The sequence below is a fragment of the Podarcis liolepis genome (assembly GCF_965112155.1).
Source record: "Podarcis liolepis genome assembly, chromosome: 16".
In the NCBI taxonomy this organism is placed as follows: domain Eukaryota; kingdom Metazoa; phylum Chordata; class Lepidosauria; order Squamata; family Lacertidae; genus Podarcis; species Podarcis liolepis.
This window is the reverse complement of record NC_139567.1, coordinates 18,562,618-18,590,223: the sequence shown is the minus strand read 5'-3', so window position 1 is coordinate 18,590,223 and position 27,606 is coordinate 18,562,618. Positions and strand designations below refer to the sequence as shown.

The following is a 27,606-nucleotide window of genomic DNA, read 5'->3' as shown; positions in this document are numbered from 1 at the left end:
CTGGGTGGGCAGTAGACAGGGCCAGCCCAAGACATTTCGGCACCCCAAAATTTCATCCCCCTCCCCACCAGGGGAGAAGAGGTGAGGGACGATTTACATCAGGAACAAGTGGGGAAGGAAGACTGACATTGGGATCTGCTGCCTTGATGAATCCTGGTCACCTCACCTTGCCTCATGAACCGGCTGACCCTGAATACAGGTTTATACAGTGGTACCTCAGTTTAAGAACCGTCTGGTTTAAGAACGATTTGGTTTACAAACTCCTCAAAACCAGAAATAGTGTCCTGGTTTGAGAACTTTACCTTGGTCTAAGAACAGAATCCGAATGGTGGAAGGGCACCAGCAGTGGGAGGTCTCATTGGGGAAAGCGCACCTTGGTTTAAGAACGGTTTTGGTTTAAGAATGGACTTCCGGTTTGCTGCAGGGGCAATGGTGGCGCGCTCCGTGTCGTCCGCTTTAAAGGACAGCACAGTTCTGGCAGCTAGAGCTTTGGGGGCGAGCACCAGGGCTAGGCACCCCCCCAAAAAAAAAAAAAAAAAAAACCACGGAGGAGTGGAGATCCTAGGGGAGGCCTCATTGGGGAAAGCGCACCTCAGTTTAAGAACAGTTTTGGTTTAAGAACGGACTTCCCCAACGGGTTAAGTTCATAAACCAAGGTACCACTGTATTGGGATCTGCTGCCCCTGTGGATCCTGTCACCTGAGGTGGTCATCTTTCTCCTCCTCCTCCTGCTTTCCACCTCCTGCCATCAAAATTTTCTCAAGATGAAACCCAGAGCACTAACAGGATTATAGGAACAAGGAGGAAGCTTCCTTAGACCAAGGCAGATTCTTGGTCTGTCTAGCTCAGTACTGGCATCAACTCTCTGAGGTTTCAGGGAGTGGACATCCTCAGGCCTACCTGGTAATGCTACTGGGGACCTTCTGCATGCAAAAAGTTCTGCCACTGAGCTACATCCCTTCTCTGATATTTCAGTTTCCCACCCCATAATCTAATTTCTCTCTTCTTTTGTATCAAGTGCCTTCAAAAACATTTCTTGGGAACTCCTGCACAGCCCAGAGGTGCCTCTTGTTCCTGGGATCCTTTGGCTTGCTGATTGGAACAACCATTGGGGTTTGGTTTCTGGGTAAGTGCAGGGCGGCTAGGAGGTTGTGCATAGCCAGGCTTAAGTGGGCACATGGAGAGAAGTTGCTTCTTCGATAGCCCAGCTCTGGTGGTTGCTATGTGGGGCACAGTATCTAGGCTGCTGTTCCACCCTCCTTCTGCCATTGTCCTCTTAGTGAAACAACTGCAGAAGCCCCTTCCCCTTCAGGGGTCGCTCCCACTCCAGGACCCAGAGGCTGCTCTAACAAGGTGCAGGGAAACGATGGAAGAAGGGGAGAAGGACCAAGACGCCCTCGCTGGAGATGCCGGGAGCAAAAAAGGTTTGGAATCTCCAATGTAGCACTAAGTTAAAGGCACTAAAGAGGTGTACTCGTTTTGCCTGTGAAATGGGTGTTGTTGCACAAAAGAACGCATAACCATGTTGTTGGTAGCTTTGTTGTGCAATGGGTTGCACAAGTTTCTGTTATTGCAGCTAGGGTTGCCGGACCTCCGGGGCGGCAGGGGGAGGGCTTGAACCTCCAGGTGGGCAAGAGTGCTTTTGATTGATTGATACTACAATTATGCATGCTGTTCCCAAGCTTCAGTTACCAGGAACCAGCTGCAAAATTGCATAGACTCTCCACTGTGAGCTGCTCATCCCTATCCCCATGAACCTCTATCTCCAGGGCTCAGTGGATGGAGGATGTGCAGAGGAAGAATCATCAGGGTCCGCCTCTGTGACACCACCAGGGTCTCAGGTTTGGGCCCTGAAATCTCAGGGTCTGGGATGTTTCTGATCTGGCAACCCTAACTGCAACTGCTGCATTAGATTCCTCTGTTGCGCAACATTAAAACTCACCTGTCTGCTACTGCAAAAGCCCTAGCGCTAGCAGACAGAGAATGTGGGATACAGCTGATATATATTACAGTGACTAACACAACATTTTTGAAATGAATTCTTTTTAAAAATGGCAAACTCTAACAAACCGAAGACTGGAAAAATGAGAAAGTGAGGGAACTCAAAACTGACAGGTTCATCCATATATGCTTAGAAGAAAGGTGGGGTGTGTTTTTGGGGTGCTGGCTGTATGGATAACGGATCTTTTGAGGAGCACAACTCATCTGTGCAACTCATCTAGCTATTGCCAACAACCAAGTAAAAGCTGAAAGAAGTAGACACAGCTGCAAACTCCTTACACCACTATGATGCCACTATCTCCCCCTCCCCTTAAAAAAACAATGCCTTCTGAAGGCCTGATTGCTCCAAAATGATAGATAATACAGAATTCCTTCCCAGCAGGAGCAGATCAAGCCCACAGGATGAGGTTTTTAATCCACCCCGTTTTAGTATTTTTCAGAATAAACAGAAGCAACTTCTTATTGGAAGTGCAGGCTGAGGGTCAATCCAACTGGTTTCTGGTATGCCATGAAAACTGGGATGTCTCCCTGGGGATGCAAATCTGCAGGTGGTTGGGTCACGCCCGGTAAGTGCAGCAAGATGAGGTGTCAAATCATCCCAGTCCCACACGCTTTGTTGTCTTGTCTGTGAAAGGCAGTTGCATAAATCAGTCCATCAGCTCACAGGATATGGAACCTGTCCTGGATATCTACAGAACCCCTCCAGAGGTTTCATTATTTTGCATCACTGAAATTGTAGTCTTCCAGGTCTGGTTGTAGCACACTCTTACAAGCACACAAACACACACACTTTGCTAGTTTTCTGAGTGAAATTTTTATTTTCGGTACCACGTCTGCCTCTCAAACTTTCCACTCAGAGACCCATACCACTTATCATTCATTCAAATGTATTTAAATCATTCCCATACCATTTCACATTTCCAAATGGATCTGCACGTGGTTTACAACCTGTCTTTAAATGAAAAAATGTTGAACTGAATAACACAGTGCAAACTAGAATCTGATACAAATCACTTTCTGTTATCAGATCTTGCTGCTATCCAGGCTTCAGCCAGTCACAGATCAACATCTGCCAGGCTTTTAAAAAGGCAGATATAGATAGATAGATAGATAGATAGATAGATAGATAGATAGATAGATAGATATGCAACTTTCAGATTTGATTATTAATATGTATTTTAAAAAATACTAACTTTGATTATTTTGAACATTTTTAAAAATTGATGTGGTCTTTATCATTTTATTTGCAAACTCACATGAAAATTCATGTTGAAGCGTGGTGTAGGCATCCCAGCTAACTCCAGTTAAAATGAGCAGCCAATAGGCAGCCAATGTTCGGCCTTCCAGATGTGTTCTGGACTACAAGTCCCATCATCCCTTGCCATTGGCCAGGCTGGCTGGGGCTGATGGGAGCTGCAGTCTATCCTCATCTGGAGGGCATCCCTGGAGTACCGGTAGTCCATACCAATGCAGTGGCTCCACAGGTTCATGAACACACACACACACACACACACACACACACACACACAGGTGTAATTGTTTCCAAAGTGATAACTCTTGTCTGTCACTCCTGCAGGCTCACCCACCACAAAGGGGTAAACCTAACAGATGTGAAGCTAAACACCACCCAAGAGTTTGCTCAGATTTTGCCCAACTGGAAACGAAACATCAAGAATAAGTGGCAAATGAGGTGGGTCCCCTGCTTAAGCTGAACTCCCATTTTCTTTTCTTTTGTTTAATGTCAAAACATGATTTCAGACTTTTTGGGTGGCATCCTATATATATATATATATATATATATATATATATATATATATATACCGTATTTTTCGCTCTATAACACGCACCAGACCATAACACGCACATAGTTTTTATAGGAGGAAAACAAGGAAAAAAAATATTCTAAACGAAATAGTGGATATATGATTTTTGTGGTTCATGTGATCTGACAGTGAGTTTGGAGTAGCCCAATGCAAAAATCCTGAGGATCCATGTGGATCCATGCTTTGTAACCATGGAGGAGGGAAGGAAGGGGAACCATGGATCCTCTGCTCACGACTGCAGCAGATCCCCCTCCGCCACCCGCAGGCATTCGCTCCATAACACGCACAGACATTTCCCTTTACTTTCTAGGAGGAAAAAAGTGAGTGTTATGGTGCAAAAAATACGGTACACACACACACACACATATATAATTCTTCAAAAGTAAAAATCATCATAACAGAAACAATAGTAACAAACACACACAATTGTATGCCAAAACAATTTCAAATCCAAAAATAGGGATTCTCTGAATCCCGTGACTCCCCTCCCCTGGGTACTGTACATTTTAATTCACACACCCGTGCAACCACTTGTTAAATATTTTTGCTGCAGTAATATCTCCTGAGCAGGATGAATAAAATATTGGGGGGGGGGGCAGATAAGCCCCTCCCTGCATAACCGATCACAAAACATGGTGCACACACACCATTTGAATGGCACTGTCCATCAACTTGGGGGAGGGAGGCCCCCCACAAATATTTTATTGGGGGGGGGGCAAAGGGACCTTGGCCCCTATGCTCCTGAGGCAGGCAGACGCCAGCCTATTATTGGCTCTTTGTAATTGCTTTAGGATATATTTGTCTGGAAAATGCCACAGAAATTTGATCAGTCAAGAGGATTCTATCAGCTTACCAATTTTCTCAGACTGTTGTGTCCAGAAATTGTTGTGGCTGTGCATAACGTGTCTGTTTAACCACCAATTTGTTTTATTCAGGAGTAGATGCCCTTCGGGTCGGATTGTGGCCCTCAAATGTTCTGGTAAGTAACCCAAACTCACCTTATGGTACTTCAGAAACCATCATACATTGGCGGCCTGATTTGCCCTGAAAAAAGCACCTTTCCACCAATAGCCAAATCCGATGTTGTTCACATCCAGCCATCTTTCATAAACAGACAAACAAACATCTAAGGCAGGCATAGGCAACTTCTGGCCCTCCAGATGTTTTGGCCTACAACTCCCATGATCCCTAGCTAACAGGACCAGTGGTCAGGGATGATGGGAATTGTAGTCCAAAACATCTGGAGGGCCAAAGGTTGCTTATGCCTGATCTAAGGCAATGCAGACTCTGGGTGCAAAATGAAATGTGTGCAGCCATTTGCACGTTGAGAGCCTTTATCTGCATTAAATGCACATGCTTTATTCCCATCCTTTGCTGTGACTGAGGTCCAATCTGCACAAAACTGAGGTGTGCCTCAGGAACCTTTGCATTCTTAAAGGATGCTGGGCTGTGCCCCTTCACCCTAGGAACACCTCAACACTCTTCCAAGCAAAGGTTGTTTATCTCCCAGATTCCTTGAGAGCTAATCTGAGGAGTAAGCCCCCCACCTTTCATCTTCCCCACAGAGTGTGGCTCCAAGGCTCCACAGACAATGGAGAGAAAGGACCCATCTCCGGGGCACTGGCCGTGGCAGGTCACCCTTTATCACGAGGCCAACCATTTCTGTGCAGGCTCTATGGTGTCGGAGGAGTGGATCGTCACAGCTGCTCACTGCATGAACAAGTAAGCATGGGAGAATCTGACTCCAGCAGCAAGAAAGAAGGTGCAGATCTGGCCAAAGGTTTTTCATAGAATCATAGAATTGTAATGAACTCTTCAGGCAAGGTCTTAGTAAATAGGAGGCAGGGTATGCAAACAAGTTTTCTCTCCTCTCTCCACTGTTTCCAAACATGTTGGGTTTTTCCATGCAAAATGAGACAGGACTACTGCAATGCGCTCTGCGTGGGGCTACCTTTGAAGGTGACCTGGAAACTACAACTAATCCAGAATATGGCAGCTAGACTGGTGACTGAGACCATATAACACTGGTCCTGAAAGACCTACGGTACATTGGCTCCCAGTACATTTCCGAGCACCTTTAAAGCCCTAAAATGGCCTCGGCCCAATATATCTGAAGGAGCATCTCCACCCCCATCGTTCAACCCAGACACTGAGGTCCAGCTCCAAGGGCCTCCTGGCGGTTCCCTCACTACAAGGTTATATGGAACCAGGCAGAGGGCCTTCTCGGTAGTGGCACCCACCCTGTGGAATGCCCTCCCATCAGACGTCAAGGAAATAAACAACTGACTTTTAGAAGACAGCTGAAGGCAGCCCTGTTTAGGGAAGCTTTTTATATTTGATGTTTTATCACATTTTTAACATAGCCAGATAGGTGGGGTATAAATAAATTATTATTGTTGTTGTTGTTGTTGTTGTCGTCGTTATTTGGTCTTGAAACCCTTTCTGAATATCTGGCACATTCATCCTCTGGAGCTGGAAGTGAAAAAGCCCAGTGAGGCAGAACTGGAAGGCCAAGCATGCTCAGGGTTTTTGTTTCGTTCCAGGCTTTCCGGCTGGGTGGCCTTTGCTGGGCTTGAAGACCACACCAGTGTCAAAGAGCAGGTGGAAGCGGCAGTGGAGAAGGCTGTTCCCCACCCCAACTACAGCAGCAGGAGTCCCGACTATGACATTGCAATGCTGAAGCTGAAGGAGTCACTGCGCTTCTCAGGTGAGCCATGCCAGCAGCCGGCGACGTTGGGCCATTTGCCCATAACAAAGGATCCAGATTTGCAAAGGGAGCTTCATACATGTAAGTGCATATTTATAAATAATTGCTATAATTCAAATGGAAATGCAGTTAATTGCACCATGGTGTGCTTCCTCAGTCTGTTGTCCAGGTTTTGATAACTGTTGATGGGCAACTTCGTATTGTGCTTAAACCAGACTTTTAAAGAAAGGAATGGCCACTGCAAAGCAGACTCACAGCCACCTTCCATCCCACTTTGAGAAGGACTCTCATGTCATAAGCTTTGGTCTTGGCACAAAGGCTAAAGGTGGGAACTGGAACTCTTACACCAGGGCTTGGCAAGGCTTACGGGGCATGGGCCAGATCACTCCCGCGGAGATCCTCTGTGGGGCTGGACCGGTGCAGCGAGATGCTGGAAATCGTATCTGTGCACATCCAGTGCCAGAAATCGCTTCTTCGCATGCCCAGATGCCAAAAATTGTGCCTGCGCAAAAGCGATTTCCGGCATCTCAGCATGTGCAGAAGCAATTTCTGGAGCTGCGGAAGAGAGTCCCCACGCCGCACTGCGCCGGCTCAGCGCAGCACGCAGGGACTCGCTGAGCTAGCAGCTCAGTTTGGGGGCAGCTCGTGGGCCAGTTAAAAGGCCTCCATGGGCCGCAGGTTGGGGACCCCTGTCCTACACCATCAGTTCAATGGCTATAAGATATATCCTTCCTTCCAAGATACTGTTGGAGCTGTGTGTTTGCCCCAGTACCATCAAGACATCCCTAGCGGAAGCACATGCTGGATTTCGGCTCAGGACACCACAAGATTAGAAAATGGTAAGTGACAAACCTAGGGAGATTTTATTTAAAAAATGTTTATGTATATAGAGACACCATTGTTGCAAGGAACAGGATGTTGCTGCTTGTTTTGCAGCCACAGGTGACCCTGCTGAGACACTGACGGAAGTGCCAGTGACCCTGATCAGCACCCAGAAGTGCAACAGCTCATGTAGGATGGCAGGGGAGCTCAGCCCTAGAATGCTCTGTGCCCATTACTTGGATGGAAACACTGAGGCCTGCAAGGTAATAGCTGGGAAGTGTGTGGCTTTGCAGTTGCAGTGAGATAGGGGACACATGGGGTCAGAAATACCAGGGTGAGAGCAAATGCGGACTTCGGTCTTGCAAATTTACCGTAAGCGGCACACTGTGCGAGACCAAAATTTGGCACTCCCACCACCTCTTGCCTTCTGTTCTACTCAGTTCACAATGCCAAAGTTGCAGCACCCCCTAGGCTCAGCGCCCATTGCAGCAGAATCATTTGCGCTGCCTAAATCCATCACTGGTGAGAGGAGTCCCTAAGGGGTGAGGGAATCCCTACAGAATGGCCAGAATCCAAGGAAAAGTAGTTTAAAATACTTGATTGTTTTCAAACTGTATTACATATTAGTGAAATAATCATTTGACAAAAGTTATTTTATTAAAAAATAAAATCAGAGCCTAGTGTTCTGATAGCTTTCCAAATTGCCTTTGCATTCAGGAAGGAGCAGGTTTTCATTTGAGCAGCAGAATCCAGTATTTCCTGCGTTACTTTTCCTTACGTCAGCTCTAGTCAAAGGGCTCAGAGACTTCATTTTTGAAATTGCATACACATATTCGCAGAGAGAGAAAATGGAACAGAGCTGACAGTGCCTCAAGTTTTAGCCAATGAGGTCTATAGAACCTTGTCTAAGTTGCTTTCCTGTACAAAATGGATATTTCCCAAGAAAAAAAGCAAATGTTTATCACTCAGTCTCTACTCCATGGCTGGTAAATTCTTTCCCTTTCTGTTTAAACATGATAAAACAGCTCTCTCTTCTGGCGGTTTCATTTATGTCTTCTCTTCTTCTGCCTTTTTAATGCTAGAATTTGTTAACTGTTCCTCTACCCCTGGCTATTACTGGATTTTAATGTTTTATTGTTCATAAGCCACCCAGAGAACACTGTCATGGGAAGGGATGCTGTAGATGTTCTAAACAAGCAAACGTGGTGGAAATAAGTCTCCTCCCTGAATTAAGAATAGCTTGGTAAAAAGCAGAGTGACTAGGTTACAGGAGAGGGCAAGGTAAAAATAAAATAAAATCCTATTTCCCTCTGGATTGAGAGACCAGGACATCTACAAATATCAGAGACCATCTCCTTGCTTTTTGCAGGCCAAGTGGGGAGGACCTCTGGTTTGTCTGCTTGAGCACGTCTGGCGTCTGGTGGGGATTGGGAGCCAGAGGACCGGGTGCAAGGAGCCTGAACAACCTGGTGTTTATACAGAGGTGGCAGAGTTCCTAGACTGGATCCATCATGTCATGGAGGTGAGTGGGGGGGGGGGAGGCTGGAATGATGTTCCTGCCACCTACCCAAATATTCACAATGTGAGAACACACATTTGGAGAATCCTGAGGACCGCATAATCCACAGGGATGCTGCAGGAAAGAGGATGCTGGACTAGGACGACTTTGGTCTGCTCCAACTGCAGGGCTCTTATGTTTACAGAGCCCTTTAACAGTGCAGGAGAGACTCACACAAGTTTTTCCACTTCTGGGACTAAAGGGGTGTGAGGACACGAAACAAGAAATTATGTTCACATGTGGTGGGGGTGTAAATGTGTACATATTTTTTCCCAGCAAAGGGTGTTTAAGGAGATAGCAGAAATCACAGGGTTAAAGCTGACCAAAAGTCCAGAGGTAGCACTATTATCAATTTATGATGGGGTGGAAGGTTCACAGGCTATGAAGGACTTGCTCACAAATTTACTGACAGTCACACGAATACGATTGCTAGAAAGTGCATGGGGCAAGCAGAATATAAAATGGAAGAATGATGCAAAGAGGTTTGGGATATAGCCATTAATGATAGAGTGTGCCACTAAGGCAGGGGTCACCAACCTAAGGCCCATGGGCTGGAAGCGGCCTGTGGAGGTCGTTTGACCAGCTCACGAGCCGCCCCTGAACAAAGCTGCCTGCTCACGTGCTGCGCTAAACCAGCGCAGCAGGGCACAGGGACTCACTTCTGCGGCGCTGGAAATTGCATCTGCCCACGCGCAGACACTGGAAATCCAGCTCATGGAGGGATCTCTACGGGACCAATCCGGCCCAGGCAAGATAAAGCTTGCTGACCCCTGCACTAAGGTAAGACTAGGAATATGTAGGGTAAATGGTTTTGAAGAGATATGGAGGGTGTTTGTAGAATTTGTATTGTTAAAACGGAAAGGGTTAAACCAGTGAAAGAGGTGTCAATATTTTGGGAGGTTGGAGAGTTATAATGGAATCATCTCGGTAATGGGGTGCACATTTTTATGATTACAGTCATACCTCGGGTTGAATACGCTTCAGGTTGAGCGCTTTCAGGCTGCGCTCCATGGTGACCCAAAAGTAATGGAATGCATTACTTCTGGGTTTCGCTGCTTGCGCATGTGCAGGCGGTCAAAATGACGTCACACGCATGCGCGGAAGCAGCAAATGCACAGGGTTGCATTCGATTCAGGATGTGAATGGTGCTCCGGAACAGATCCCGGAGGTACCACTGTAATGGAATCGTCTCGGTAGTGGGGTGCACATTTTTATGATTATTTATGTACGATTAATAATTTAATAAAATGCAAAAAAGAGTGAAGCAAAAAGGGAAGGCCCCTTACCCCTCCCCTCCCCATAAAAGTAAGATGCTACTATTTCTACTTCATGAAAAAATGCCCTCCAAGAGCCGTGCTGGTGCCAGGTTTTCCCAAGGCAGAACCAGCACAGAACTCTTAATAACCAAGAGCCTTTCAGAATGTTTTCTCTTCCTGCTTTGCCCCAGCCAACCCTGCACCCAGCTTTAGGAGCAGCCCAACCATTAGGCAGAAGGAAGCAGCTGCCTTGGGTGTGCTGCAGGGCAGGAAGCCAGTGTGGTGTAGTGGTTAAGAGCAGTAGACTCGTAATCTGGTGAACCAGGTTCACTTCCCAGCTCCTCCACATGCAGCTGCTGGGTGCCTTGGGCTTGTCACACTTCTCTGAAGTCTCTCAGCCTCACAAAGTGTTTGTTGTGGGGGAGGAAGGGAAAGGAGATTGTTAGCCGCTTTGAGACTCCTTAGGGTAGTGATAAAGCAGGATATCAAATCCAAACTCTTCTTCATCTTCAGAAGTCAGCCTGCCCTGTTACTCCCTAAGCTAGACTACTGAGTAGGTGGAGGACTTTCTCCTATCACTGAAGAGGCAACTGCCAGTCCAGTTGGCTTCAGTACACTGAAAAGGAGGGATGCCATCTTGCCCTTTCCCCAAAATGTGTTGAGCCACTATCGCTGGGGACAATGACTTGAAAGACATAGGATTAGCCTACTAGACAGACACAAACCCAGCAGCTTTCATTTTAGAAATTCAGGGTTCAGTTAAGCAATGGCTCAAAAGCTGTCCCTTTGCCTTCCAGAGCTACTAGTCGCCAGTGGGTGAGCACAGAAGAGCCTCTGCATACCCCACATCCAGAGTCCATTGTCCCACCTTGCAACAGACACAGAATCCAGAACTCAAACCAGGAAGTTTCTCCTGCCCCTTCAACATTCCCACTTCTGAGCACATGGGGCTGAGAACCTGTCGTTGTAGAACGTTCTGTTCCAAGGATGAAATCTTACGCAATTGCTCAATAGCACATTCTGCTGGGTTAACAAGCACATATCTGCCTTGCCAAAAAAAACCAACACCTTCCTAAGCCCTCACCTGTGCTAATATCATTAGCTTTTAGCTGAAAGAGGGCGCAACGAGCACACCATCAGACAGCCACTGGATGAATGGGCAAATGTGGTTCCAAGTGAGTGTAAAGTGATGCACATTGAGGCAATACAGTAAAATCACAACTTCACATATACACAGGTGGCCTCGGAGCTAGCAATGAATGACTTGGAAAGGAATCTTAGGGGCTGTGACGGATTGCTCAAGGAAAATGTCAGCCCAGGGTGCAGCATCTGCAAAAAAAAAAAAGTTAATTCTGTTCTAGAGAACAATAGGGAATGGACTGCAAAAAATCTAATGGTGACATTATATGAATCTATTGTGTGAACAAACTGGGAATATCGTGCAGTTCATATCACCCCATCTCAAAAAACTGGAAAGGGGCAACCAAAATGACCATATGGTACTGGCCATATTTCACAGTAAAGGAGACAATGACATTGAGGCTAGTTTTTTATATGCCTATTTAATGGCTCCCAAAAAGAAATAAGTATGAGAATACAAAATAATTTGTAAGTAATGATTAATCCAGTAACATTTTTTTCCTCAGCCTTGGATTTTATCTTCTTAATGAATGCTAGACAAGACAGTGACAGCTTCTGTGAATGGAGGTTTAAATGCTTGGGGGGGGGGCACAAGAAAAAGGGAGTGTTCAACCAAAAGCCCCACCTCTCCCCCAAATAACCAGAAGACCGAGGTTTCCATATTAACAAATGCTCAATCTCAAATTCTGTAGATGGAGGTAGGGTATGTGGGAGAGAACATCTGCCTAACCTGATAAGCGAAAGAGGAGAAAGCTTATGAGCAGGCAGTTTTGATTAACTATGTAGTTATTAAGTCAAGGAAAGAATACTGCAGTTGTCAAAGAGACAAGTAGGCCCCTTCTGTTGTTCTCCATGAACGTCAGCAAGGAACAGCAGGACTAAGCCTCTTGCCCCACCCTCAATATCAAACATACCACTGGCTTGCCCCCTGAACATCTGTAGCAGTGGCACTAGTCCATACTCTGCTGTTTGTGCATAGTTCCCTGAACAAACACAGGCTTCCATGCTGTAGATGCCACAGGATGCATGTGATGTACCTCCAAGGCAGGAGGGTGTGACTGGCAGCATGGCCGGCCTTTCCCACCCGTAGATCCTATATGGGAAGAACAAAAGAAGAGGACTCGGGGTAAAAAGACAACTTCTGAGGCGTGCTGCATGGGGTACGCTAAAGGTAGCAGCTGGTAAAATTACGACGTTTTGGCACTTTAAGGCCCTTCAAAGGGCACAGAGAGATTTTTCAAGTCTTGTGTGCTTCAGAAGCCATTTGCAAAACAGATGAGGTAAGATGCACAAAGGGGAGGTACCACCCCCCTCAAAAAACAAAAAAAACGCTGCATAGATGCTCTGCCACAAGGAATCAGATTACCCCGGGCCATTGAGAGCCCCACATCTCCCAGTCAGATGTACTGCAGGGGCGCGTTTGCCATGAGTTCCACCGGACCCACACTGGTTTTACCAAACACCCAAAACAGAGGGAAAGGGTTGGCAAGACCTGCAGGTGTGCACGTCAGGAGTTAACATCCGACAAGCCAGGATTCCCTCTGGACCACAGGTGCCAGGTCATGTCAGGGCGATCATCTTCGGAGGCCTGGGAAGGCAACACAATCGCTGTGCTGGCTTGAATGCCTCAGGTGATGCTCCTCTGAGAAACTCAACCTGGTCTGCAGGAAGGTCCTGCTCACAAAAGCCAGGAAGTCATTTTCAAGAGACATGGTCAAAGTGGATGAGTGTGTGTGTGCAGGTGGGGGGGGGGGGTGATAAGACACCGGCTCTGCCAACTGCAGCGTGTCCAGGAAGACAACATTTTAGGAACAGCAGAGGCACTGAAGCTACTTGATCCTTGCCAGGGCAGCTGCCCTACGCTCTGTGTTCTGGAACAAGGCTCTGATTAGGTTCTTCACCTCGCTTGCGGAGAATGCGGCTGCAAGGGGCCCTTTGCCATCTGCCCACCTGGGAGAGTCAAAGACAAAAGAAATGGAAAGAGCAAGAGTGGTTATTTAAACAGCTGAGGGAGGGAGGAGAGAAGGGCAGGGAGAGTGAGGGAGGCCTTTCTGTAAACCTCTCTGCCCATGGCTTTCTGTGGTCAGTGGGTTGGGCTTTGGGGTCCTTGTACCAAGGCCTGTTCTTTGCACATTGCTACAGGACCCTGATCCACCCCACTTCAATTCCTGCCCTTTCCTTCCTTCTCCAGCATCTTTTTAAGCAAAGATGTCACATTCTTTAAAGAAACACACCTGGATCTTGGAAGATTAAATTATTATTATTATTATTATTATTATTATTATTATTATTATTATTATTATTAAATTTATACACGCCCTATACCTGGAGGTCTCAGGGTGGTTCACAACAATTCAACAACATATAAAATCAAACCAAAACCAGTAACCCAATACCCCCCCCCAAAAAAAACCCCACATTCTAAAGGGTGTTGGATGTCAATACAGTTGTACCTCGGTTACATAGGCTTCAGGTTACAGACTCTGCTAACCCAGAAATATTACCTCGGGTTAAGAACTTTGCTTCAGGATGAGAACAGAAATCGTGCTCCGGCGGCGTGGTAGCAGCAGGAGGCCCCATTAGCTAAAGTGGTGCTTCAGGTTAAGAACAGTTTCAGGTTAAGAACAGACCTCCAGAACAAATTAAGTTCTGAACCCGAGGTACCACTGTAAAATCAACCAAAGGCCTGGTTAAAAAGGAACATTTTTGCCTGGCACCTAAAGGTGTATAATGAAGGCGCCAGGCAAACTTCCCTGGGGAGAGCATTCTATAGAAGGGGAGCCAATGCAGAGAAGGCCTGTTCTCGTGTTGCCACCTTCCAGACCTCTCGAGGAGGGGGCACACAAAGAAGGGCCTCAGAAGATGATCTCAGGGACCGAGTAGGTTCATATGGAAAAAGGCATTCCTTGAGGTAGTGCATTCCTGAGCTGTTATAGGTCAAAACCAGCACTTTGCATTGGGCCAAAAAACTAATTGGTAGCCAGTGCAGTTGGACCAGGATTGGTGTAATATGCTCAAACCGTCCTGCTCCAGTGAGCAACATGACCACTGAATTCTGCACTAGCTGAAGTTTCTGAACCGTCTTCAGAGGCAGAACAACCAAAAATGTGTACTGCTACAATAGTCAAAATGTGGGTTTCTCTGGTGAAAACCACCTCGAGTGGAGCAGGCACAGAACAAGCATCCAAGCCAGGCTATATCATGCCACTGTCTGGTGTTTTCAACTTCTCCCAGACAATCCTTACTGGTCTGGGAGGGCTAACAGGAATAGGGATAGGGAGGATGCAGAGCAGACTGTATGGAACACCCACCGGTCCACAATTACTTGCAGGCTGGCCTGTAGCACCAACATGAGCTCCTTGAACGTCATCCATTTCGGCACGTAGACGGGGACCTCCTCCTGGAAGGGTCTGTTCTGTTTTTCTTCTGGCAGGGGCATGAACACCAGGGGCCCCTCGTCCACCATCGTTTGACAAAGCATGTGCAACCTGTCTGCATTCTCAGCAGAGATATCCTGCAATACGGCAGAGAGCAAGAGCAAATGGGACAGGGAGACTGGGTGGTGTCAAACAACAGGCTCTCTGTGATGCAATTCATTTTCCTCTAGATGAATCAGAAAGAATATACTTTTTTTGTTGTTACATGATTTATATACCACTTAATTGAAAAAAAAACTCTAGAGTTTGCATAAAATATAAAATATTCATTTAAAAAACCAATAAAATTAAATGTTAAAAAGAAATTGGCATGAGATTTATCTGAACATTTGCACATCCCAGCCCACTTTCCAGATACCCACAAGGCTTTCTTCATCAGTCTATCATCAGATTAGCAAGAAAAGTGTTTCAAGTAGCACACTTAGATCACTTTTACAAGAGATGCAGAAACTGCATAAATTTTGCATGTCTCAGAAGACATCAACGCTTGATGTGGACAGACTTATTTTTATAGTTTTAACTTCTGCTGCCACCTTATGTTGAGAATAGTGTGTGTCCCGTCCCCCCCGGAGAGCCCAAATATTTCCCTTGAAGTAACAGTCCAAGATGAGGTCTTCTCAACCAAGACGGAAAATACGTGCCCATCAGGACGTTCAAAATAATCTCCTGCATAGGAAGTGTGTAACACTTGACTTCTCTCTCTCTTTTAAAAGAAGCCAATTCCCATGCAAGCAGCATATTCACAAGTTCAAAAGCAGCCTTTATTAAACTTAAAGATGTAGATCCTGACAGAGATGAAATTGCCATTGTTGTTTTTTTGTTTTTTGTTTAGTGGAGTGATTCCATGCTATGGAAATGTCAGGCTTGCAGAGCCTGAGAAGCTGCTAGGAGAGGCTTTTCCATCATTGTAAGAATTGGCTCTAACTTTCTAAAACGTGAACCAGATCCACAGAAGAAAGGCTGCTCACACTAAGAGAAGCAACTGTGTTTGCGGGGAGGAGAGGACCTCAACTACATTGAGAAACCACCTGTGGCCCACACGGTTCTCACCTCCAAGGCAGCAATTCTGCTGATGATCTCAGTGAGAGCAGTGTTAAGCAGAGTCCCCATGGCCTTGCAGTAGATATTCACTGGAAGAACGTCCTGCCAGACCATGCCAAGCCTCTTCAGCTGGTGCAAGACCTTGAAAGAAACTGCACCTTCTTAATACATACAAACCCAAGACGACTCACAATGTGACTGGTAGGGGGTGGGGAGGAACAGGCAGTGGCAGGATGCAGCTTAGAAAAGGGATTCTTGGTTCTCGAACTTAATCCCGGAGTCCATTCAACTCCCGAAACCATTCGAAAACCAATGCATGGCTTCCGATCGCCTGCAGGAGATTCCTGCACTCAATTGGAAGCCACAGAAGCCACATCGGATGTTTGGCTTCCAAAAAATGTTTGCAAACCGAAACACTCACTTCCAGGTTTGCGGCGTTTGGGAGCCAAGCCATTCAACTACAAAGGTACTAGAATTTGGAGTCATTCCAGGAAAAGTGACAGGCAGCAAATTCAGAAAGTTTCAGAAATTGTTTCTTCACACAGTTCATAGCCAATTTATGGGTGTCTCTGCGGCAAGATGTGTTGATGTTTAGCAGCAGAGATGGCTGTGAAAAGGGGAGCTTTGATGATTAAGTAGAACCTCCAGGTTCAGAAATAGTATACCACTCAATACCAGTTGCTGAGGGGGAGTATGGGGAGAAATGACAACAGGAGAAGGCTGTTGCTCTCATGCCTTGCTTAGAAGTTTCCTGGTGGAATCTACATGGCCAGGGTTGGAAACAGGAGAATAGACTAAACAGCCCCAGTAGGGCTCTCCTGATCTTCCTTCATTGTACATAACAGTACCTGCCTTTCAGTGTCAGTGTAATGTGCAGATTCCAAATGACGGGCGCTGTAAAAGCCTGCAGCCGATCCCTCAAAAGCTTCACCTCCACTCACCTGCCGCACAGCTTTGTTTGCCGCTGAATAGTTGTCGTCATCATCCACACTGGAGAGATCCCTGGCGCTTGAGAGTCTCTCCAGGAGTTCCTCCTTCTGCACTCGCATCTGGGCCAGGAAACACTCCGTTCCTGTGGGGAAAAGGGAGAAGTCTCAACTCTGGCTTCAAGTTCCAGGAACCATAACACCACCAGGCAAGTTTCTGACCTACCCAAAGATCTATCTCTTCATAAGCAGCAGGTCCCTGCAAAGTACACCAGGAAAATTTTCAAGGGGCCTCAGGGGAATGTTCCTCTGCACTTGTGAGGAGTCCCAGAGAAATACAATACAAAAGAAGATCGGGCAGAGGGATTGCTTCTGTGGGTTGGCAAATTTACTAGTTTTCAGGGTCACCTGTGGCTCCATCCCCCACCCCTTTCCCGCTAGAATGATCTTCCCCCACCATGCGTCCAACTCCCATCTTCCTTAAACACTGTCCATGCTGGCTGGGTTTGATGGGAGCTGGAGCTGGAGTCCAAATGTCTGGAGAGCAAGAAGAAGAACCTGAAGTGTACCACAATGCCATACACACCAAACCACATATCCGTTATAATTGAATCTGTTTGCATTTGAAAGGTATGCTGCTTTGAGAATCCAGCTAGGTTGGAAAGCAGGGTGTAAATATCCATAAACATGAACAAGTAAGTTTCCTCCAGGCTCACCAAGTTTCCTGAAACCAGGCACCAGGTCAACAAATGTGGCTATTCCATCCATTAGGTGGCCCCGGAATTGGTGGCCCAGGGTCAGAAGGTGGTGTGCAATGTACATGCAGTTGTTGTGATGTATAGCAGCCAGCTGGGGAAGTTTCTGAAGGTTTTCTCTAGGGAGGAGAAAAGAAGGGGGAGAGCAGATATTCCCAGATGGTCATGAGACAGTTTTTGATCATTTTCCTCTGCAACCATCTAAAGAAAATAAAGCCACTAGGTTTCCCAGAGAAGGAATGCCGTTCTGTCTATATGCTTAGAACAGATATGCAGTCACCTCAGATGCTTTTGGGGACCAACTCCCAACATTTCTGATCATTGGCCCTGCTAGCTGAGGATGATGGGTGTCGGAGCCCAACACTTTATGAAGGACTACATGTCTCCCATCCTTGGGGTAGTAAACCCCTAATGGAGGAAGGGCGAGAGGCGAAGGCAGAGGGAAGGCAGTCCCTTTGGGATCATGCAGTGCCCATTTGGAGTTGGCATAGCAATGAGATATGTTAGCTGCCAGTGGAGAAGCCTGCTGTTGCATCTTACTTCAGACTGCATGGGTAAAGGGAAGCTGTTCTCTGGCACCTGCATGGAATGTAAAGCTGCTGTTGCTCAAACATTTCTGAAATTTCCAAAGGATCACTGTCCAAAGACATTAAGTCTAATCTTCATAAAGTTGCTTTTTTTTTTAAGAGAGAACAAAAGGAGGAAAGGGGGACTGAAGAAACAAAGATTTTTCACCTCCCTGGCGAGGTTTTTCATGTCACTCACTTGTGATACATCGGCACCACATCATAGAACAGATGAAAGATGTTCCGCACGGAATAGAAGAGCTGGATGCAGCTGGGGCAGGGAGAAGAAAGGAAAAGCAGAAATATTATCTGGTTTGTGTGGCTAAAAGCATCACAGCAACAGCACAAAATGCTTGGAGGTCTTAAGAATTGGTTGGCTGCATGGCAGGCCTACATTCATACCCACTCAACACCCCCCAAACAATTCACTCAGAGTCCTCACCACTGATCTGTGCTGGCTGAGGCTTCTTGGAGCGTCTGATAAGCCAACACCATCAACTTCTGTACAGATTCACTGATGCGGCAGGCAGGAAACGAAAAGGTGTGGCGGCTCAGCCTTTTCTCATTCTCCAAATTTGTCGCCTGCTTGTCAAGAGCCTCAGATACTTTTTGCACCTTTAACTGATCACCTGCTCCGGGGTCAGGCATTTTGGGCAGAATTACAGAGGAGTCTGGGGTAACCTAGGAAGGGAAAATAAAGATGTACACTGGAAGGGAGGGATGGGAGTGGAACTGCAGCGCATGCAAAACACCAACTTAGGGCACAACGGAAGTAACTTAAGAAATTCCAGAGGTGTGACAAGTGTTAGTATCTTGTAGCAAAAGCAAAGAGCAGTGTGGCAGCTTTAGCACTCACTATAAAGGGTTATGTCACAATAAAATTGTTAGCTGTTAAGGTGCAACAAGACTGTTTTAGACTAGTCTGATTTTCATGGCTACTTCCGAGGAATTCTAATGATATTAGGAGGACTGAATAGCTCCTAACACTGTATTCAATTAATACCCCAGGCCACCCTTCAAAGAGTTCAGATTGATATACATATGGTTCTTTTCTCTCCTGCCTCTGTTTGATCTCTCAACAACCCTATGAGGTAGGCCAGAGCCAAAAAGTATGACTGGCCCAAAGTCAAGTGTTTGTGCTGGGACTGGAATGCAGGACTTTTAACGTGTCTGGAGGGAAGACCACTAAAAGTTAAACGATCTTCCGTTTTTCCAGAAAGAGCAGAATACAAGTCCAATTAGGAAGAGGGGAAAAGCTTACTACAAGAGTGCCTAGGGAGACCATAGAAACAACCCAGGTTAGGTTTACCGCACAGCCCAGCAGGCCCCAAACATACCATACTGGCCTGAATACAAGCCTCACTTTCTCCCCAAATTCTGACCATGAAAAGTTAAAATGCAGCTAAAATTCGTGACCGTACAAAAATTGGCTTTTACAATATCACTGCTGGAACAGACATACAGTAAAACGGAACAGGCGTGAATGGCTGTGGAATTTTAAGGGAGCGGCTTATATTCAGGTATTGTCATTTTTTCTTTTTTCCCCTTGAATGTTAAAAGATGTGGCTTATATTCAGGTGCGGCTTATATTCAAGCCAATACAGTACTAAACTGATCTATGAAGAGCAGCACAACTCTGTATGGGGATCTTGCATTTCCTATTTCAAAAATTGGACTCTGCTCAAAATAAAGAGCTATCCCAGAGCACTGCTTGATTCACATACTTTGGCATAACTAAAAAAGACCAAAAAAAATGCATATTACTAAAATGTAAGCATGGTTAACAACACACAGGATTACGCAATCCACCTGGAAAAATATTCAAACACTGAGGAAATAAGCAGAGGTTCTATTGGCTCAGCTACCTTTACGGTGTTGTGTATTTCCGATGTCATCAGATTTCTGGCTGCCACTATCACATCCTGGCATTTCTTATTAGCAAAGTGGCAGTTGACGTTACGGGCATAGGTCAGCAAGTCGGTGGCATCCTCCTTTAGGAACCGCATGTCCTTTAAGGCTTTTTCAAACTCCTCAGTAGCTTTAATAACCTAAACCAGGGGATGGGAGAGAGAGGAGGAACAGTGAGCCCCGTAAATGCTACCTATGGGTGGAACAGAAGGCCCAGTATTGGGAATGAATGTGCCTGTCTCCAGCTTTCAGGCTTTGAATCCCCATAAAATAAGGAAGTTATGGATCATTTGGTTTAGTAGCAGGCCATGGGAAGCTGACGCATTAGAATTTATCAGCCGCTATAGCGGCCTACTAACAACAGAGAAAAAAGGAAGACACTCAGGAAAAGACCAGTTGTTTTAGTATGTGCATATTTTGAACTTTTGCCTTCATCCGCTAAGCAAACCTGTACAACTACAATTCAAGGGCTAACTTTGAAGGCAAAGGGAAGAGGGTTTAGGGAACTGTTCCACAGGCCTTTCCCATCCTTCACAGTCCCTCAGCTGCTGCAACGCTCACCTCAATATACTGCCCCAGTTTGCTGCTGTTGTTTGGGATCGAATGCACCAAGCAGTCGCGAATGAGACAGTCCGAAATGTCCTTCCAGATTGTGTCACCTAACACCTCTGCCAGGACAAGATTGGAGCTGTTCTCCTCCTCTGCACAGTGCTCAAGTGGAACACCTGGGAAAACAGATACAGAGTTCAGAATGTAAGAATAATCATGGCCCCCTCAATGCCCTGGCACAAAACAGCACCATGCACAATAGGGGCAGCTCCCCTTGGCAGATTTCCTCTGCATTTGGAAAAGTGGCATAATTTTTAGAAGCCTCAATGGCTAGGCTGGTGAACCCTTGTCCCTCCAGATGTTGTTGAACTACAACTCTTGTCAGTCCTGACCACTGGCCATGCTGGATGAGGCTGATGGGAGTTGGAGTACAACATCTGGTAGACCACAGGTTCCCTGGCCAAGTTCTGTGGCATCTTCTTCAGCAACACACAAGAAGTTCTCCTGACCTACTCTGACTGCCACCTCCCATGGTTCCGGCTAGCAAGGAGCTCCGTACCTAAATGATACTTGTGAAGGACCTCGAGTACCAGCTTGATCCTGGCAAACACTTCCACGGGGGACGGGTGGCCAAGATTGGAGCCCACAGACCTAAATCTCAGCGTGACGGCATCAGGGTGCTCCTCAGGCAAGGGCTGCAATGACGGGTGGGAGATGAGCGGCTTGAGGATATACTTCAGCAGCAACTGTCCTGGCACAAGGAACAGGGAAGGAGGGAGCCATTAATAGCCGGGGTTGAAAGACAAAGTAGAAGCAGCATGTTGGGCAGCATTTCCACTTGGGCTGCTGCAACATTCCTTGAATTGGTCTAGCTTAACTTAAGAATGAAGATAGTACAAGGGGATGGGCAAGGAAGAAGAGGGTAGTAGATTCTTCTGGAGCAAGCAAGAGGAATTCGAAAATACTGCTCTTAACAAATAAAAGATAAAACTGTTGCAATTTGACTCTGTATATTTAATTAAACTCTTTCCCACATCTCCATGAATGTTTCAGCTACTGAGCTACAACCCTTCCACGCTTACAAGAGCATCACCCCTGTCCAATGCTACTCCTGACTGACTAGGCAAAATAATAATAATAATAATAATAATAATAATAATAATAATAATAAGGTGGAAAAGAAAATATTAACTGAGCTATACTGAAGATGGAAGAAGGATGCCTCCCCACTGTTTTAGTAGCTGATTAAGAGCAGACTGCTGTGAGGGAAGAGGGAAGCAGGTCTCTGATTTTAATCCAGAAAAACAGCTATGCTTCAGGTATCTAAAGTTTGGAAACCTGATCCAATTCAAATGACATATGGTTTTAACTACAGCCAAATTTCGGTTGTCGCCAATGAAAGTCACTTACCGAAATGCCTGAACTTCAAACGCAGCTCATCCAGGATAGCAAATGCCTGCAGCACAGACGCTACTGTTGGGCCAGGGACCACATCCTCCTTGGACAGCACCTTGCACAAATGCAGTTCTGTCTCCATGGCTGACTCCAGGCTGCCCGCTTCTAAGCAAGAAGTACACAGGACAAGCCCCCGTTACAGCAAAACATTGGCTTCAAAGCCAAAGAAAAGAGCAAACACAGAGGATGGATTTTGCATGGCCTGCCTTTCCGGACTTCAATATCAATTCACAGGCAATTCCACAAATAGGGTTGCTTGCATGTGCTCAATGGCAGCCAATGAGATGCATGTCCCATGTTGGTATGGATATTTACAAATAGCAAGAGACCATTGCTCCATGGTAGAGCACATGCTTTGCATATAGAAGGTCTCAGGTTCAATGCATGACAGCGCAGCGGGGGGAGGGGGGAGGCGGTCAGGTAGCATGCAATAGAAAAGACCTGCCCTTGCAAATCATTAGTACTAAACTAAATGGGCAAATAATCTGAGTCAGTATAAAGCAGCATTCCATATATCAACCATATAAACGTGATCATGGTTTTGTATTGATTAACAAACTGTAAATCTTAATAAACAGCAGCAGTAATAAGGCAGCTTCCCATGTTACTAGCTTTAACTTCTTGGGATAGATTTCTCTATAAAACAGGATGCATATAAAACACAAAACATTAGATAGGACAGAGAAAGCTCATCCTTCCTGAATACAAATTGCTTTCCTTCCCCTGTTACACTCTGCCACAATCCTGCCAGAGAGCTCAGAAACATGTAAAGTGCAGGGTGCCAGGAGACATAAAATCTTCAAGATGTAACCTGCAGAGCATGCTTGACCTGTTTCAAATCTGCAAACCCAAACAGTTCCTTGTCAGCATTCAGAAAAAGGCAGGCAGGATGGCAGGCTTTGGGAGGATTCAGCACAAGAATGTCCATAAGCTGGTTCTCCACTTTGTGAACACCAAACTGAACACAGCCCACAAAAAATGCACTATGGTCTGTCAGGTCCTTGACAAGCCACACTCTTCTCACCCCCCAAGTCTGTTTCTGCAGTCACAGACAAGCAGAAAGAAAAGGAAGCTTATCAGCACCAACCACCCAAAATTTTTCCAGGCATGCTGAAATTCGATGCCGGTTCCTACAAGTTACAGCCAACACTTCCAAGTGCTCTTCAAAATTTCCCAACTCTTCCAAGTTTGTCAACACAGACAATAATATTACAATAGAAATTGCAAATCATAAAATTCGAGGCATTTCAATTACTTTGGTTGCACTACCGAAGGACAAAAGGAACCATTACTTTTTTATATAGAACTTCCAGCACTTGTGAATTTCTTTATATCTCTTTGCTTGCTTGTTGTTTTCAACAGTGCCATAAGGTACATTACTAATATTCCTATTGCCCCCACCAGATAGGGAACAGTGGTTGAGAAAGAGTAGCCTACGTATAGTCAAGAGTGAGTCCACAGGAAAGCAATTCTTGAACCAAGCCCAATAAGTGAACCACAATAACTCTGGAGGGGAAATTTGTCTATAAGCCCTTTTAGATTCTATTATGTGATCATACAGGACAATAAAGCCCAACGGAACCATATATACTCTCTGTACTAACATTTTAATTGTGCAAAGGCTACCAACATCTTAACCTTATAAAGCCCTACACATATATAAATATGTATTTGCAGGACCATTTTTCCAATTTGCAACAAGGCTGGGTCACAATAACTTAAGACACAACTTTTTACTAAGTGATACTATTTGTCCAACAACTAAGTACCATTCACTCTGACTGGCAATGGCTCCAGCACCTGCTACCACACTTTTTTAAAAATCTGGAGATGCCAGAGCTTAAATCTGGAACTTTCTGAATGCAGAACACATGCTCTACCACTGAGATATCCTCCCCTCCACCAGAGATCAGCCAAAGTCAAATTGTCTGCTGTTTCACCTCTGCCCTCCAAAAAGTACACATTCACAGCCCCCAAACAACGCCCCCGCCAAACCTTTTGATTGAGGAACCTTCCACACAGCCATTTGCTGCCACTCCTGACCCAAGAGGTAGATAATGTTTTGGGTCTGCATTGTGAGCTCCCTGTGGAGCGCCTTCAGAATCTTCAGCTCAAAGCCTCGACGTGACTCCAGCGTTTTCAGAATCCTCTGGGCCTAACAGAAAGGAGGAGAGAGAGAAAAGGGTAAGAAACTGCACAAACAGGAGCCAAGCAAGTCCGGTCTTAGAGGGACACAAAAGTCCACAGCAGTCACAGAAGTCCACCAGTCCCCAAAGCAATTGGAATTACCTTGTTCAGGTGGCATGCTGCTGACACATACTTCTTTTGTGGCAGCAAGGCATTGAACTGTTTGAGAGCAGTTTCAAACTTTAAAATAAAAAGAAGGAAAAATCACTGTTGACTATATTCAGAATGAGGTCTGAAAAAACAAATAAATAGATTGGCATTGCAACTGAGGAAGAGAGGCCCCCTCTCACCTCCTGCAGCTGTTTCAGCCCAGTCAGAACTAGTGTGTCTCTCTCCAGTTGCTGTTTCAGCTCAGAAAATTCTGCAATGGCCACATTCAGGTCATGCTGAACCTAGGAAGGAGCCACAAAACCAAAGCATTTGTACAATTCTGGGTTGCAAACATTTATTTAGCTTTTTTTTATTACATGTCGTACCTCCTTTTTGTAGGGCTAGGCACAGAAGACATATTCCTTAGGCCCATGGAAGCTTCTTAGCATCTAGCGAGGTCTAGATACAGTATTATTTGAGAAAGAAAAGCCCTGTGCTGTGACGCTCAGACATCAAGGTCACAAAATAAAAGTTACTCTCCAATTTGCAGTTATTTTATGATCATATAATTTTATGGGGCTTTTTTGTTAGACATTTGGATTGGAAATACTTCTTAGTCCTTCTAACTAGCTGAAGACTCAGTTCTGGCAAAGGCCCATTATTTTTCTTTGCATCACCTCCATCTCAATCCTGGACTTCAGCTGGTCAATGCTGCCAGAAAGTTCCTCCACTTGGGACTCCAAATCCTTGGCACTCTGCATACTGGGCAGAAACTCTATGTACCTCTTGTTGACCATGCTGCAGACGTCATCCTGGAAGAGTGGAAGGAAAAGTCACATCAAACTTACAGAAAATCACAGAAGTGCAATAACTCATAGAACCCTATTAGTTGACGAAAAGCATGATTCTCCATTTGGCAGTTCCTCAGAGATTGCAAGCCATCCAATTTAACACAAGTAGATAAAAGGCGTAACAAACAAGGTCCCTGCACAGCAAATTATCTTTAGAGGCCTCAAGTAAACAACACATGTTGTGTGCTGCAGCGGAAGACAAATAACCCCCAAGGGTACAGTAGTCCTATTGATCCAGAGAGAACTTCTCTTTGGTCCAACTGTCAGTAGTTGCAGTAAACAGTGGATTTGTTATTATTTAACCCTGGGGTGCCATATGTTGCTAGAATACTCCCATCACCCCTGCCAGCTCAGCCAACAGTTAAGAGATCCTAAGAGTGGCACTCCAACAACATCTGGTTGAAGAACATGGGAGGACTAGATGACCAACTCTATGGGAAAGGACCATAGCTCAGTGGCAGAGCATCAACTTTGGATGCTGAAGGTCTCAGGTTCAATTTCCAATGGCATCTCCAGGTGGACCTGTAGCTGTCCCCTGGAGAAGCTGCTGCCAATTTGTGTGTAGACAATACTGAGCTGGAAGGACCAAAGGTGTGACTCAGCATAAGGAAACATCTTACATTGCTATTCTACGGCAGGAGAAATCCTTTAACAAATAAAACAAAAAGCATTACACACACCAGTGTTGAACTCTAAAAAAACTACCTACCGGGTGAAAAAATTAACCTGCCATCTCATCACAGCATGGAATAGTGGTTAGTGTTGCACTAGGGCCTAGCACAGTCTTTCTCAAACTTGGGCTTCCAGCTGTTTTTTTGGACCACAACTCCCACCACCGCTAGCTAGCAAGACCAGCAGTCAGGGATGGTGGCAATTGTGGTCCCAGAACAGCTGGAGCCTTAAGTTTGGGAAACTTTACTGGCCTAGCAGATCAGGATTCAAATCTCTACCCGGTCATGAAGCTCAGCAGGTGGCCCTTGAGCCAGTCACTGTCTCTCCCAGCCTAGTCTACCTCTCAAGGTTGTTGTGGCGGTAAAATGGGGAGAATTGCAAAAGCCACCTTGAGGTGAAATATGTTGAATGGTCTCTTTAAATGTAAAGGTTCATTATTGTTCCACAACATGTGTATTTCTTTAAGGGCCAGAGCAAATAACATGACCTAGTTTTACAGCTGTGAAACAGTATAGCAGGTGCTGCTAAGTTGTGTTAATTAAGCAGTGTCAGCAATTGGGTATAGTATATAAAGAGCAGCACCTAGCTCTCTCAGTACCCTGGGGGATGGGTTGGTGGTTGGGTCATGCTTGTTGATATATTTAGTGTAAAAGGAGTTATTGTTATTAAAACCTAGCTAAAGTTATTTTGCAAGGATGGTGCTGTGGGTTAAACCACAGAGCCTAGGACTTGCCGATCAGAAGGTTGGCGGTTCAAATCCCCATGACGAGGTGAGCTCCTGTTGCTCGGTCCCTGCTCCTGCCCACCTAGCAGTTCAAAAGCACGTCAAAAGTGCAAGTAGATAAATAGGTACCACTCCGGCGGGAAGGTAAACGGTGTTTCCGTGCGCTGCTCTGGTTTGCCAGAAGCAGCTTGGTCATGCGGATAAACGCCGGCTCCCTCGGCCAATAAAGCGAGATGAGCGCCGCAACCCCAGAGTCAGTCACAACTGGACCTAATGGTCAGGGGTCCCTTTACCTTTACCTTAAAGCTATTTTGCATTCCTTGTAATGTGTGGTCTCCCCAGCACGCTTTCTGCAGCACAACTAATCTGCAAATAGCCAACACATGGTGATGAATAAATAAAAGAATACATAATTCCGCACGGGCTCAGAAACACTTTCGCTTAGATCACTCCATTAAAGGGTTTCAGGGGGTAAAAGGAAGGCTTCGAAAGGGGCGGCGCCCATGTAAGCCCCGCCCCTCTGCGGCCAAGGCCCGCCCATTGGGTGACAGGTCCCTCCTCTCGGAGGCCCCGCCCACCTCTCTCCCCCTTCCCCCCTCCCCTTCATCGCACCTTGAGCTCCTCCACCCGGCAAGAGAGGCGGGAGATGCGGCCGCTGAGGCCCTCCTTCTCCAGGCGGCCCGAACAGGCCAGCACGGCTTCCACTAGCGAGGCGCTCCTCGCTTCCGCCTCGGCCTTCTCCGCCATGAGGGAGCCGGCGTCTTCGTCAGCAGCCGCCGCCAGCACTTCTTCTCCTCAGCCGCGCGAAAGGCATCACGGGAAAGGGAACGCGCGTCAGCCTTTCCCGCCGGGAGAAGCCTTACATTCCCAGAGTGCCCTGCGCCCGCCCCGGGAGGACCGCCCGTGGAGTTGGGGCATTGGGGAAGGGTAGAGCGGCGCACGCAGGATACGGGCTTCCGGTCTCACGTGAAAAGTCGTTTCTCAGGCCGGAAATGCAGGCTTTGACATCTAAAAACAGAGACACCGGACAGGGGAGAAATGGCACCGAGGGGGCCCCTCTCTAGAGTGAACGTGTGCGTTTATTAAGTAATAAAACGTGGCGTGCTTTCGCATTTACGTGCTTTCGCAAAGCTTACAT

At 46.2% G+C, this 27,606-nt stretch overlaps 3 protein-coding genes across 3 annotated transcripts in view; 1 reads left to right on the top strand and 2 right to left on the bottom strand.

The window, feature by feature from the left end:
* The window catches only part of TMPRSS5 (transmembrane serine protease 5), a 14,131-nt gene extending 2,147 nt beyond the window's left edge, over positions 1–11,984 (top strand). Inside the window, exons 3-13 of the mRNA XM_083481124.1 lie at positions 1,019–1,126; positions 1,281–1,424; positions 2,432–2,567; positions 3,578–3,691; positions 4,760–4,803; positions 5,390–5,546; positions 6,368–6,531; positions 7,272–7,370; positions 7,468–7,616; positions 8,723–8,875; positions 10,965–11,984. Coding sequence (XP_083337250.1) covers positions 1,019–1,126; positions 1,281–1,424; positions 2,432–2,567; positions 3,578–3,691; positions 4,760–4,803; positions 5,390–5,546; positions 6,368–6,531; positions 7,272–7,370; positions 7,468–7,616; positions 8,723–8,875; positions 10,965–10,973 — 1,277 coding nt within the window. The 3' untranslated portion in view covers positions 10,974–11,984. The remainder of the gene's footprint in view (positions 1–1,018; positions 1,127–1,280; positions 1,425–2,431; positions 2,568–3,577; positions 3,692–4,759; positions 4,804–5,389; positions 5,547–6,367; positions 6,532–7,271; positions 7,371–7,467; positions 7,617–8,722; positions 8,876–10,964) is intronic.
* The window catches only part of LOC310695984 (G protein-activated inward rectifier potassium channel 4-like), a 165,095-nt gene that overhangs the window by 92,149 nt on the left and 45,340 nt on the right, over positions 1–27,606 (bottom strand). The window lies entirely within an intron of this gene.
* On the bottom strand, positions 11,711–27,606 carry ZW10 (zw10 kinetochore protein). The gene is made up of 16 exons (XM_083480978.1): positions 27,081–27,606; positions 24,899–25,033; positions 24,422–24,523; positions 24,234–24,311; positions 23,940–24,099; positions 21,900–22,049; positions 21,049–21,240; positions 20,502–20,665; positions 19,898–20,080; positions 18,475–18,713; positions 18,232–18,303; positions 17,428–17,585; positions 16,727–16,857; positions 15,795–15,926; positions 14,619–14,821; positions 11,711–13,257 (listed from the first exon to the last, which is right to left on the bottom strand). Exons 1-16 carry the CDS (start codon positions 27,213–27,215, stop codon positions 13,137–13,139), a joined length of 2,355 nt encoding a protein of 784 aa, XP_083337104.1. The 5' UTR covers positions 27,216–27,606; the 3' UTR covers positions 11,711–13,136.

Bases quoted from the DNA above. Each gene is read 5' to 3' on its own strand.
- ZW10 (XM_083480978.1), bottom strand. From the start codon at position 27,215: ATGGCGGAGAAGGCCGAGGCGGAAGCGAGGAGCGCCTCGCTAGTGGAA. The intron at 18,304-18,474 runs GTGAGGACTCTG...TCCCTGCCCCAG, and splicing joins TCAGCCAGCACAGATCAGTG to CTGCATCCAGCTCTTCTATT. The intron at 13,258-14,618 runs GTGGGTGTTCCA...TGACTCTCCCAG, and splicing joins CTGCAAGTAATTGTGGACCG to GTGGGCAGATGGCAAAGGGC.